The sequence below is a fragment of the Macrotis lagotis genome, chromosome 4 (genome assembly GCF_037893015.1).
Source record: "Macrotis lagotis isolate mMagLag1 chromosome 4, bilby.v1.9.chrom.fasta, whole genome shotgun sequence".
NCBI lineage: Eukaryota > Metazoa > Chordata > Mammalia > Peramelemorphia > Peramelidae > Macrotis > Macrotis lagotis.
The window spans coordinates 35,081,131-35,094,845 of record NC_133661.1 but is presented as its reverse complement, the minus strand read 5'-3'; the positions used below and the strand labels follow the sequence as shown (position 1 = coordinate 35,094,845).

Below are 13,715 nucleotides of genomic sequence, written 5' to 3'. Positions count from 1 at the left end.
CGGCCCCCAGCCCCTCTCCGCGGCCCCGGCCCGGCCCGGCCCTCTGCCCCTCTCCGCGGCCCCGGCCCGGCCCGGCCCTCTGCCCCTCTCCGCGGCCCCGGCCCGGCCCGGCCCTCTGCCCCTCTCCGCGGCCCCGGCCCCACCCCCGGCCCTCTGCCCCTCTCCGCGGCCCCCAGCCCCTCTCCGCGGCCCCGGCCCGGCCCGGCCCTCTGCCCCTCTCCGCGGCCCCGGCCCGGCCCGGCCCTCTGCCCCTCTCCGCGGCCCCGGCCCCACCCCCGGCCCTCTGCCCCTCTCCGCGGCCCCGGCCCCACCCCCGGCCCTCTGCCCCTCTCCGCGGCCCCCAGCCCCTCTCCGCGGCCCCGGCCCGGCCCGGCCCTCTGCCCCTCTCCGCGGCCCCGGCCCGGCCCGGCCCTCTGCCCCTCTCCGCGGCCCCGGCCCCGCCCCCGGCCCCTGCCCCTCCCCGGCCCCGCCCCCAGCCCCGCCCCCGGCCCCGCAGTCCCCTTCGCGCAGCCGGGCCCGGCGCCGCGTGCTCCCCGCCCCCTCTGCGCCTGCGCGGCCCCGCCCCCAGGCCAGTGCGCAGGCGCGGGCGGCCATTTGTGAGAGCCGAGTTCGGCCGGTGACTCGCGGCGCCTCGTCCCGGACCGGCGGAGCCAGCGGCGGCGCTTCCGGAGGACCCGACCCCGGCCCCTGCCCGGCCCGGCCCCGCGGAGGTGAGGAGCCGCCGCCCCCCCCGGGCCGGCCGCGGCCGGACACTGCCCGGCCCCGCTCGGGGCACGGGCCCGGCGCGATGACGGTGCAGGAGCCGCGCCCCCGCCTGGCCCCGCGGCCCGGCCCGGCTCCCTCCTCCTCCTCCCGGGCCCCGGGCCCCGCGGGCTCGGCATCGCCTCAGTCTGGGCCCGAGGCCCGAGCGGGAGGCTGCGGGGGCCAAGCGGGGCCCGACCTCGGCCGCGGCGCTTCCGGGGAGCCGGGCCCGGGGCGGCTCGGCCCGAGAGGGAGGGAAGGGAGCGGGGAGCGGCCCGGGAGGCGCCCCGGAGCCTCCGCACTCCTCGAGCCGCGGTCACAGCTCAGCCCCGCGGGCAGGGTGGCGGGCAGGGTGGCGGGCAGGGTGGCGGGGCCGGGCCCCCGCGGGCAGGGTGGCGGGGCCGGGCCCCCGCGGGCAGGGTGGCGGGCAGGGTGGCAGGCAGGGTGGCGGGGCCGAGCCCCCGCGGGCAGGGTGTTGGGCAGGGTGGCGGGCAGGGTGGCAGGCAGGGTGGCGAGGCCGAGCCCCCCGCGGAGTGTGACCTTGGCCGAGTCACTGAGCCCACGGATCCTCAGCTGTAAAATGGGCCTGTCCCCCGCCCAGGGCCGCCCGCAGGAGCAAATCAGATCTTTATCAAATGCTTAATAGTACCGGACTGATGCTTAATAAGTGTTGGTTTTAGGAGGCAGCGGGTTGGCACAGTGCACAGGGCACCGGCCTTGGAGCCAGGAGGATCCGAGTTCACATCCGGCCTCAGACACTTAATAATGACCTGGCTGTGCGGCCCAGGCCAAGCCGCTTGACCCCCTTGCCTCGCAAAAAAATAAATGTTGGTTTTCCCCACTTCCCTTCCATTGTTAGTTTCCTAAGACTCCCATCCTAATTTCAGTCAGTAAAACCTTTTGATAAGAGATCTCTGTGGTTTTTTTGGTCCAGCATTATTTTTTTTCACAAGGCTTTTCCAAGATCATACAGCTAAGTAATTATTAAGCCTCTAAGACTGGATTTGAGCTCAGGTTCTCTGTATTCCAGGACTGATGCTCTAACCATGGTGCCACCTAACTGCTCCCCCAGTAGTACTTTTAAATTTAAAAAATTCAGACATTTGTTATCAGTTACTGGCATAAAAAACTTTAAAATATCTAGAAAACTGTTATAATATTTTCTTACTAATAAACTTATTTTATTTTTCTAGGAAAAACATAAAATACAGGAAACATGGTAAGTCTTGTCATAAAGAACATTGTTCCTCACATCTGTTTAGCATAACAAAACCATAGTCTGTTAGAAGGTGGAGGCAGTTCTCCAAGATTTGTTAAACTTATCTTTTCATTCAGTGTGCATGGAACCATCTAGGTTTCATGGGTGTGGGTCAGGAGGTGTTTGAGAATAGCAAAATTTCATTGTTTACATTTCTTTTATAGTCTCGAAGATATGACTCAAGGACCACTATATTTTCACCAGAAGGTAAGTTGAAATCCATTAGTTTATCTAAAATCATAAGAAAGCTATTCATCTTTTTTTTTAAAGTAACAAAACTGTTTGATGCTCTTAAAACACTTAAGTTCACTTGTCAAAAATGGAACTTTCAGGGCAGCTAGGTGGCACAGTGGAACTTTCTTCTAAATTAATCTAATATTCTGTGTAGAAAAAGTTAAAGGCATCATCCACAACTGTCCCTTTGGGTTTCTCTGGAGTCTCTTGAATGTCAGCAGTGACAAAGTTTGCTTAATGATCCTATTTTGTAGGTCGCTTGTACCAGGTGGAATATGCCATGGAAGCCATCGGACATGCCGGCACTTGCCTGGGAATTTTAGCAAATGATGGTGTTTTGCTAGCGGCTGAGCGACGAAACATCCACAAGCTTCTGGATGAAGTCTTTTTTTCAGAAAAGATTTACAAACTCAATGAGTAAGTGAGAAGGTCTGTGACAATGGACATTAGAGTACGTCATGGTGGAGTAAAATGAGGCTTTAAGGCCCCTGGTCAGGTCTTCTGTAGAAGTGAGTGGCTCAAATTGTCTGTTATCCAGAGTGAAGGGCAGTCTTGAGTTCAGTTCTGCAGCACTTGGCACAGGGAGAGAAACTTAGCCTACACTCAGGACATATGTAAGGGACCATGGGAAACTACCATAGGGAAAAAAGCCTGAGATTTCATCTGTACAGGATCTGGAGCACACCTCACCAGTAACTTGTAGTTGCAGAGCTGCCTGAGGTGTTGTCCAGCTCCTTTGTGCCAGAGCCAGGACCTGAGCAGTGTCCTTGGCCCTTGGTCCAGTGTATACTGTACTATGGCCTTTCCTTTGTGAGGTGAGAACTTTCTCTGCTACATCTCAGGCAGTGTCCCCAAGTGACAGCCTGAAAAGGGAGAAAAACCTGGAGTGGAACTGCCTGTAGCCTTGACATAGCAGTGACTAGGAGCAGGAAGATCAGGTTTGCTCCTGACCTCACCCCAACTTCACTGTGTTTGGGTTGCCCTGTGGGCCTAAAATCTCCTACTCTCTAAAAGGTTGAAGCTAGTTTACATGAGTTTCAAGGTCCTTTTCAACTAATATTCCATAATGTTCAGTCCTACCCCTGACAATACTGGCATTTCCTTCATAGTAGGTATGTAGCACAGATTGTTAACGTCATGTCACCAGCATTTTCCCATTCACAGTAAGGTCAATGTCACACAGTGGAGGAAATACATTTGTATTAAGTGCTTAAGTTTATGCCAAGCTCCAGAGTGTGTTAGGGGGGGGAAAATATACATACAGATATATATATAATATGTATATGTATATGAATATGAATATGTGAAATGGCCCCTGTTCTCAAAGAATGCAGGTTCTAATTGAAAGAAACATTACACAGAAGTATCTTTTGAGCAGGGTATATGGCATGGCCCAGGGTTTTGAAGGAACAGCAGCAGGTCCAGTGATGAGACTTGGTGCCCTGCTGTCCTACCAGAAAGATTATAGTTGATGTGAGTAGCTGTATCTTGCTGCTTCCAAGAGCTCCAACAACAATGAGGAAGGGGGATCAGAGTGGACTCTGAGCAGGTGGGGAATGGGGTCCCTCTAGTATTCAGGAACAACATGGGTTGAGTTTCCCAAAACAAAATGCTATTTCAAAGGTCTTTTGCAATGACAAAGGTAAAGTTTCTGTAATTTCCTTTATATGTTGATGTTCTGAAGAAAACATTTTGGCTTAATAATGCATTCAGAAATAATAGATGGTAACCAACTTTACTTGTCATGGTGTTGAGCAGAGCTAGAGTCAATATTATTAGATGTTTACTAATATTCTTTAACACTTTCAGATATTCTCTACTGGAATTTTCCTTGTTTATCTGTGATTAAAACCTCCTTTTGTTTTTTCTTTCAGGGATATGGCCTGCAGTGTGGCAGGTATCACATCTGATGCTAATGTTTTAACTAATGAACTGAGACTCATTGCTCAAAGGTAAGTTCATAGGATGAGGAGAGCATGCAACAGTTTGTATTTGATACATGGGAGAACTCATCTGTGGCATAGTGTTGGGTCCATGTTGTTAAAGATCATTGAAAAGATCTCCCCTCCAAAAAAGACTAAAGAACTTCAAAGATTACTTCCACTTAAAGGCTTTTGTTATGGATTTTGTGGTGTTGGGATCTATTAAGATAAGCAGATCATTGTCAGTCACAGAACTGTATATTTTCAATTTGCAGACGATTCACAATTTCATCATTTCATACAAACCAAAGCCAAACCCACGCCTTTTTTATTGTTATTAAAAATATTAACACATATCAAAAATTGAGAATTGGTCTGCATCGTAACATAATACCAAACCTTTTCTCCTATTAGCTAACATATATGTATGTAGAATTTGAAGGATAACAGAGCTTTTTACATTATCTCGTTTTGTCCCAACATCGACTGTAAGAAATAGGGGATATTATTAAGCCCCCTTTTACAGATGAGAAAAGAGAGGCTATGTGGCTTCCCCAGGCAAAGTGTTTGAATCCAGGTCTTCCTGGTTCCTCTCAAGATATCACCCAACAAGGGCAGCCAGGTGTTGCAGTAGATAGAGCACCGGCCCTGGAGTCAGGAGGACCTGAGTTCAAATCCAGCCTCAGGCACTTAATTACCTGGCTGTGTGGCCTTGGGCAAGTCACTTTAACCCCATTGCCTTGCAAAAACTAAAAAAAAAAAAGATACCACCCAACTGCCTTAATCTCAATTTTGATTTAATATATGATTGTAATCTTGGGGAACTTGTTAGTATTCCTTCATATTGCCATTTGCTTCTCTGAAGTAGGACTTTAATATAATGTCTCCAAACAGCAGAGAGTGGTTTTTTGGTTTATTTTAAATATTGATATGTCAGTCCTTTGCATTCTAGGTATCTCTTACAGTATCAAGAGCCTATTCCTTGTGAGCAGTTGGTTACAGCACTATGTGATATCAAACAAGCTTATACACAGTTTGGAGGTACTGATTATTGATCATTTGAAACTTTCTAAAAAATGTTAAAGTATAAAAGCTTATAAGAAACTACTTGTTTTGACAGCAAAAAGGTCAAAATTATGTTTATTAGCCATTTTTTACAGTATTCTTGCTTCTTCAACTACTTATTGCAGGCATGTGATTTAGGCCTGAAATTTTGTTTCTAAACTCTTGAGAGTAAAATCAACATATTCACATATGGCAGGGGAATTTCTGTTTACATAAGAATGCCATAAATATTATTCTGTCTAATGGCTCTGTGTCTTTCCCATGAACATCAGGAAGATTTATGGTAGAACTTAGCAACAATTGATGAAAATCTTAGTTTACAGAAAAAGAGTTTGGTGTTAATGATTTTGGATCCTAAATTTACTTTACCAGTTTTGATCTGTTTTTCTAGGAAAACGCCCTTTTGGTGTTTCACTGCTCTACATTGGCTGGGATAAGCATTATGGTTTCCAGCTCTATCAGAGTGACCCTAGTGGAAATTATGGAGGCTGGAAGGCCACTTGCATTGGGAATAATAGTGCGGTGAGTATTCTCTAATTGCAGGAACACCAAGCACTGCCTAGAGACAGAGTTGTCATGGAAAGAGAGGATTGTTTCACAGACTTAAGTCTGACCTTTGTGACCTGGGTTCATTTGGCTAGAGACTTGAATCTCTTTGAGCCTCAGCTTCCTCTGCTGAAGTTGGTTCTGAATACTAGCTGCCTCACAGGGTGATGGCAAGGAAAGTGCTTTGAAAACTCTCTACATCGAACACCTATGATAATGCTTGTCTTCTGACATGTATATTTTAAGAACTTTATCTTTGAAACTTAGAGGAAATTCGGGGCTTTGATTGATCTCTCTGTATCTTATAGGCGGCTGTGTCCATGTTAAAGCAAGACTACAAGGAAGGAGGAATGACTCTGAAGTCAGCACTTGCTTTAGCAATTAAAGTGCTAAATAAAACCATGGATGTTAGTAAACTTTCTGCTGAAAAAGGTAACCCCTGCCTCACCTTTACCTGTCCAATGAGCTAATTGTCTTGTGCTGAAAATTCCCATCCCAGTTAAAAGGAGTGGATGTGTTTGTTAAGATTCAACAGACTGCTTGCTCAGGGCCAGGCTGTGTTTAGTACTGGGGAACGTAAAAGTGTGGAAAGCCCTCGGACCTTGTACATGTCTTATTCTGAAGAACTGCCTTAACGTTGTTTTTTTTTTTTTGTTATAAAGATTTTATTTATTTTGAGTTTTATAATTTTTCCCTTAATCTTACTTCCCTCCCCCCACTCCCTACAGAAGGCAGTTTGCCAGTCTTTACATTGTTTCCATAGTGGAACTGTCTCACTTTTAACTAATGTTTTTTTTAAATAAAATTCAAAGCCTTAAGAAATAAGTAAAAAAGAAAGGTGTGAACCAAGTATAAAGTGAGAGAAGGGGTCGAGAGCTCAGGTCTTATGTTGAAGAGGTAGGACTAGGAATCATTTCACAGAAAACTTGAGTAGTATAAGAATTTAATAAGTGAATAAAGGAGTCTTGGCATAGCTGGTCTTTAACTTTGAAAACTGGATGACTTTTCTCCTAGTCTCTTCTGGCTTTTGTAGTTATCTTTATGTTAGGCCTTTGGAGAATACTAGGGGAGTGAAAAGAGATCTGGACATGGCATCGGGGATTCTGGGTTCAAGATCGGCACTATGAATTTCTGCAAGTTATAACTTTCCTCAGTCTCTTGTGAAATGGGGACATTGTTAATTTATATTAATTAGCCATAAATAGGGCTGTTGTGGAGCAAATGTCATATAAACTTTAAAACATTGTATGTGCTACTATTGTCATTATTGTTATTGTTACTATGAATAATGGCAAGTAGGAATCTAATACTCGTAGCAAATTTATTGTGGATTCAAAACCTCCACTGAAATCTACCACTGTCTCTTTGGGTCAGGTAGATGCCCAGAGATCTTAAGACTACAAAGGGGAGAAAATAGAACCTTAATATAGCTAGGTGGTACAGTGGTTAGAATGCTAGGCCTAGAGTCAGGAAGACTCATCTTCCTGAATTCAAACCTGGTCTCAGACTCTTAGTAATTGGGTGACCCTTGGCAAGTTACTTAACCTTGTTTGTCTCAGTTTCCTCATCTATACAATGCGTTGGAGAAGGAAATGGCATATCATTCCAGTATCTTTGCCAAGAAAAGCTCAAACAGGCTCATGATGAGTTGGGCATGACTGAAAAACAGCAACAATAATAAATAGAACTGTAGGTAGTCACCCACCAAGCTAAAAAGGCTTCTGGTTCTGTCACCATGCTAGTGTCATAAGAATTGGCCTTACCAAGTGGGATGACACCCAAAGGCTGCTTCCCAAGTAGGAGGTGTTTTGGCCAGAGCAGTTCTTGAAGCCTTGCACTGAGGTATTGGAATTGTGCCATATAGGTAAAATCATAGACTCTTTGAAATATTAAAGCAAGAGTTCAGTTTAAAAAACCACTTTTTTGTACCTTCTTGGTTCAGTTGAGTTAGAAGTTAGCCTCTTGAGTTGTAGTAGAAATGTGCCCTATCTCTCTTGCTTTTTTCCACACTGTGTATTTGCACTGTCATTCACAGGGCCCAGATTGTTTTGCTTGGCCATAGCAGGAGATCCTCTCCTTCAGGAAGGGGCATAAGAGCAGTTAATGAAATTTGGAAGGTCTTGATGTAAGAAGTAGAAAGGAAAAGTGCTCAGAGTGGTCCTAATGCAGCATGAGAGGAGGGATAGGAATCCTGTCTACAGCTGGAACTAGAAGTTCTGGATTTGAGTCCCAGTTTGGGACCTTGGGAATGGCACTAATCTCTTGGGCCCTCCTTTCCTTAACTGTAAAATGTGCACTAGATGATCGCCACGGTCACTTCCAGTTCAAAGTCATTGATCCTCTGCAAGGCTCTGAGAAGGAAGTTCTGGTGGACCCCGTCAGCACATGGTGGAACAGCTAGGTCTGATGGGGAGATAGGAAGTCAGCCTTTCCTTCAACTGACTCCAGCATGGCTCCCAGGCCCTTCAGGCCTCAGGTGTCACCGTGTGGCTGGTCCTTGGGCATTGGGGTCCCGATGGGCCCAGGTCACTAGTCTCTCCAGCCTCTTAAATGTTGAGAGGTGGCTGAAGAGATCCTGTGTGGGCCAGCGGCATGTTGTTTAGAAATGTGGAGAAGGCACCGTGAGCTGGGCTCAAGTAGTATATTAGAACATTGGAAGATGCTTGGTTAAGAGTGGAGTTGTTGAGAGTTTTCAAAGTAAGTTATTATCTGGGATCAACATTCCTTTGTTTCGTTTATAGTTGAAATTGCAACATTAACAAGAGAAAATGGGAAGACAATAATACGAGTTCTAAAACAGAAAGAAGTGGAACAGTTGATTAAGAAACACGAAGAGGAAGAAGCAAAAGCAGAACGTGAGAAGAAGGAAAAAGAACAGAAAGAAAAGGAGAAATAGAATCTGAAATCAGGATTTTTTTTTTATAGATAACCTTAGGGTTTCTTTTCAGCTTAACAAGCTGCTCTTAAAATTCCACCCAGAAGAAGCCTCAATCTGGTTTTTCTTATCTTCAGTGAGGAAATAGGACATTACTTACTGGATGGGGTCCTTGTCATTTCTGTGCCCCTCAGTACTTCAGTGATGATTATTATTCCTCATAGACTTCTTATGTCTGCTTTTTGAATAAAACTTGAAAAGACTGAGAACTGTGTGTTTATTCTAGCTTTGTTGCTGAAAACAATGCTTTTAGAGGAGGCAGATCCATCCGTCTGATAGAACAGTACCATGTTGAGAGGGATGCATTAGGAAAAGACCCTGGTGGTTGTAGAGCATAGTCTAGATACTTCATGAATTTGCACCTTGGTGGGAACCAAAGGCCGGGGACAGGTTTCAGTGCCATCAGAGTAGAAATTGGGGGGCAGGGTGGGGGGGGGAATACATGGAGGAGCAGTATTGGCAGTTAAAGGTGAAGAATGAGGAATCACTTAGGTAGTCAGTGCCACCAGCTAGGGAAATAACCTGTTGTGAGGTTTCACAGTTAAGACCTGCTTTACTGACCACACAAATGCTTCATTGTCACCTCAAAACAGAACCTGTTAAAAACCACTCATTCCTTGCCCCTCTTAGTCTGTTCCTTGGGACACAACATTCACTTGCTCTCTTGTTTGTCACTTTGAAGTTAGCCCTCTCTTGCCCCTAATGTCCAGTTAACAAGGCTTCTTGATCATACTTTCCCAACATTTTTGTTCAGTACGTTTGTGTTTTTTGATGCCCCACTGACTCTTGAGGCTATGCATTGTGTTGATGTGGTCTGCTCTGGTTAGGAAGCTTTTCTGTATGTTGAGGCTAAATCTGCTCTGACTTTTTTCTTATCCTAAATCTGCCTGTGGAAGAGGCATGACCATGACCTTCCTCCTCACCCCTACGTATGAATGGAGCCAGGTCCTATGGATTCTACCTCTGGTATCTCTCAGTCATACTTCTCTGACTCCTGTCTTCCTAACCTTGTGTGGACAAGCCTTACAACTCCTGCTTCCCACATCTCATGTCTTCACTCTGTTGTCACCCTAGTTCAGCCTCGCTCCCATCTGTTGGATGTCCTTGCCTTCCTTGGGCCTTCTCGATCCACCTTGTGTAAACTGATAAAGTTTCTAATGCACATGCGTGACCTTGTTACTCCTGCTCTGACACCTTCAGTGGCTCCCCATTACCCTGTTTTGTTTTTTTAGATTTTTTAAAACAAAGGGGTTAAGTGGCTTGCATAAGGCCACACAGCTAGGTAATTATTGTCTGAGACTGGATTTGAGCTCAGGTCCTCCTGACTCCAGGGCCAGTGCTCTATCCACTATGCCACCTAGCCACCCCTCCTTTACATATTCTACAGTGATTCCAGCCTCTTTCCCTATCAAGTCCCACCCAGCCAAAGGCTTCTCACCTTTCCCTGATCTCATTTTGCCCTTTCCTGACCACATTGCTGCAGGATGTACCCTGAGCCTTGGCAGGAGTCCCTCCTCTGCCTTGTTCACATGTTTCTAGTCCAAGACTCAGTTCAAGCCCTACCTCCTCCATGGTCTTTATGAATTCTGCCCTGATCATAGATTTAGAGCTAAAAGGAACTTTATAGGCATTTATTAAGTGCCTACTTTGTGCCAGATAATAGGAACACAAAGACAAATGAATAGTATCTGGCCTCATGAGGCTTCCATTCTGGGCAGGAGAGGTGGGAAGGAGGATAATTTGCACTGCTAAGTCAGTAGAAAAATCTATATAAAGTCATAACGAGGGATAGGGGAGATGAGGAAGGGTCACTGGTAGGAGGTACTACTTGAGCTGGGACTTGAAGGAATCTTTGGATTCCAAGAGAGGCCGCCTCTGAGGGCCAATCTGTGTGGCCGTGATAAGGTGAAATGTTAGCAGACGATAGGAGGGCCAGGTGGGCCCTTCTGTCGAGGAGCTCTGAATCAAGTGGGCCAACGTGGCAGCCCTGACACAGTGGGAGAGCCATCATAGTTCAGCTTTTGGAGAGAGATCTGAGTGGACTGGAAAGATCAAGGAAAGCTTCGTGGAGATAGGATTCTCGAGGAAGGAGTAGATGGACAAAGTAGATGGGAAGACATTTCAGATGGGAGAAATAATGTGAGCTACAGAAATCACCTGTTCATTGGACATAGATCTCCCAAACCTCAGATGAAGGCATTGATAGGACGCTCATCAAATATGTGTATCGCTCACATCCCAAGCATTCTCTCTACCCCTACATCCCCCACAAGGACTCTGGGATCCCAGAGACTGATTCTGGGGGCCACCTCAAAGAGGGTCCATGGCTCTGAGCTTTCTTCCCTTGATCCCTCCAGTTATACATGGGGAAATAGGCACAGTGATAAAAGTCATTTGTCAAGAGTCACCCAGAGACCTCAGGTTCGAACTCAGGACCTATGTCTCCAAGTCCAGTGTTCTATAATCTCTTCAGCCAGATGGAGCTCCTCAAGGCCAAGGATTATATCAGAATTATAATTTAGAATTCAAAGAACACTTAAAACCTTCATTTTGCAGAAAAGGAGCCTGAAGACCACAAAAGTGGGTGACATGTACAAGGTCACAGGAGTTAAAGGGCAGAGCTGAGACTCAAACCTGGATCCTCTGACAGGAAATTTAGCACTCCATCCACTGAACCAAGAGTCCTTCCTTTGTATCTACCTCGGCCTGATCTCACCAATGGCATATGATGGATGCTCTGGAGATATTTGAAGGAAAGACTTTCCAAAATAGGCTCATCAAGAAGATTCACCTTCCTGAGTTCAGATCTGGCCCCAGACATTTACTAACTGAGGCCTGGGCAAGTCATTTAACCCTGTTTGCTTCAGTTTACTCATCTGGGAAAAACTCAAGAAGGAAGCGACAAATCACTCTAGTATTTTTGCTCCCCAAAACCAAAACAAACCCAATCCAAAGGGGATCATGAAGGGTTAGACATGACTGAACAACAACAAAAAACCCAAACTTTTTTTTTTTGCAAGGCAAATGGGGTTAAGTGGCTTGCCCAAGGCCACACAGCTAGGTAATTAAGTGTCTGAGGCCGGATTTGAACACAGGTCCTCCTGACTCCAGGGCCAGTGCTTTATCCACTGTGCCGCCTAGCCACCCCCAAACTCTTTTGAAAGAGAAACTCACATTATTTAACTACACTAGTAAGTACTGTCGCTTTGCTTTTTTAATTTTTTAAATTTTATTTATTTATTTTGAATTTTACAATTTTCCCCCAATCTTGTTTCCCTCCCCCACCCCCACAGAAGGCAGTCTGTTAGTCTTTACATTGTTTCCATGGTATACATTGATCCAAATTGAGTGTGATGAGACAGAAATCATATCCTTAAGAAAAAAAAAATAAAGTATAAGAGATAGCAAAATTACATAATAAGACAATGGGTTTTTTAAAATTAAAGGTAATATTCTTAGGTTTTTGCTCAAACCCCACAATCTCTGGATACAGATGGTATTCTCCATCACAGATACCCCCAAATTGTGCCTGATTGTTAGTGCTGTCACTTTAAAGAAGGAAACTGAGTCATCAAAAGATATGACTAGCCAAAAGTTTACACCAATATCCAGAGAACTGAGCATCCAAGTTTCTTGATTTACACAGATTTATATGTTTCACAAAGTAGATTTAAAATGCATTCCCATCTAGAAGCGCCTCAGTCTTTCATTTTGTTTTTTCTTAATAATAACCACATTTATATAGTGTTTTACCATTTACAAAGCAGTTTCAACTCATTTTATCCTCACAATAATTGTAAGAGGTAGGTATTATTATTAATATTATTTCCATTTTATAGATGGGGAAACTAAAATAGGCAGTGGTTGACTATCTTGCCCAAGATTATTCCACTAGTAAAGGTCTGAAACTTGATTTGAATTCAGATCTTGATTCCAGCCCCAACACTTGCCCAGCTGTGCCCCTTAACTGCCTCTTAGTTATATTATAGTTTTTGTGTTCCTGTCCTTATTCCCTATGAGATTGTAAATTCCTCAATGACAAAGCATATACATTCAGTTCAATTCCACAAATATTTATGAAATCTCATTCTCCTTAGGAGGTGCTTAATGTTTTGTTGAATTAAGTCTCCTATTTTAGTAAAGCAAACAACCTATATTTATTAACATTTTAGGACCAGAAAATCAAGATGACAGCAAGGAAGATTTTTATTTAGAATAGGAAAGTGTAACCTTGTTAGGTAGTGATTTCCTCATCTCTAGAAGTATGCAAGGAAAGGATGGTTGACTGCTTGTTTAGGAAGTTATAGAGGGGATGGCAGCATCAGGTAGAAGACTGAACCTCTTCTAATCTGAATGACTTTTTGTATTCTACTGTATTCATTTCGAAGAAGACACAACATCAGGGAGGTGACGCCATGACAAGCACATGTATTGGATTTGAGTGAGGGAATCTGTGCTAAGTCACCAGCTTCACACCCTGGGGCATCTCCAGCCATCCTCATTCACATCTGGCCACTGCACTGAGATGACTGGAGGAGAAAGGGAGATTGGGGACTTAGCCCAGCCTCCTTTGCTCATATCCGATTCACTTGCTTGTCATGGCATCACCTCCCTGATGTCGTGGTCTTCTTTGAGAATGATGGGCAAACATCAAAAAATCAATTAACTACTTCCCTTCTCTTTTTCCCTCCACCTGGACTATTGCAATAACATTCCAGTTGGTCTCATCATTACCACTTTTTTTTTCACTTTATAGCAATCTGGTCTCCAAAATGACTATGAGTTGGCCCAGCACACTACTAATACCCTCTGTCTCATTAGAGGGGAAAGCTCACCAATATTGAACTTGACCTGAGCCATGAGCCTGGGTCCAGAACAAATGGGACCCTCGGTGAGGGTCCCACATCCTGTACCTAACAGGAATCTCATCATAAAATAATAATAAACAAATTTGGTTTCTTTCATATTGAGCTTTTGTAATACTGGCTAGGATTTGGCATAAATTATGCTCCTC

General features: G+C 45.2%; 1 protein-coding gene across 1 annotated transcript; it reads left to right on the top strand.

Annotated features, from left to right (window-relative positions):
• Positions 1–572: 572 nt before the first annotated feature.
• PSMA4 (proteasome 20S subunit alpha 4) lies at positions 573–8,910 on the top strand. The gene is made up of 9 exons (XM_074232501.1): positions 573–710; positions 1,935–1,960; positions 2,164–2,206; positions 2,488–2,650; positions 4,108–4,185; positions 5,108–5,196; positions 5,612–5,742; positions 6,075–6,198; positions 8,508–8,910. Exons 2-9 carry the CDS (start codon positions 1,958–1,960, stop codon positions 8,660–8,662), a joined length of 786 nt encoding a protein of 261 aa, XP_074088602.1. The 5' UTR covers positions 573–710; positions 1,935–1,957; the 3' UTR covers positions 8,663–8,910.
• Positions 8,911–13,715: the final 4,805 nt, after the last annotated feature.

Excerpts from the sequence above, each read along its gene's own strand:
- PSMA4 (XM_074232501.1), top strand. Across the intron at positions 4,186-5,107 it reads CTGAGACTCATTGCTCAAAG|GTATCTCTTACAGTATCAAG; the intron begins GTAAGTTCATAG and ends TTTGCATTCTAG. Across the intron at positions 6,199-8,507 it reads TAAACTTTCTGCTGAAAAAG|TTGAAATTGCAACATTAACA; the intron begins GTAACCCCTGCC and ends TTTCGTTTATAG.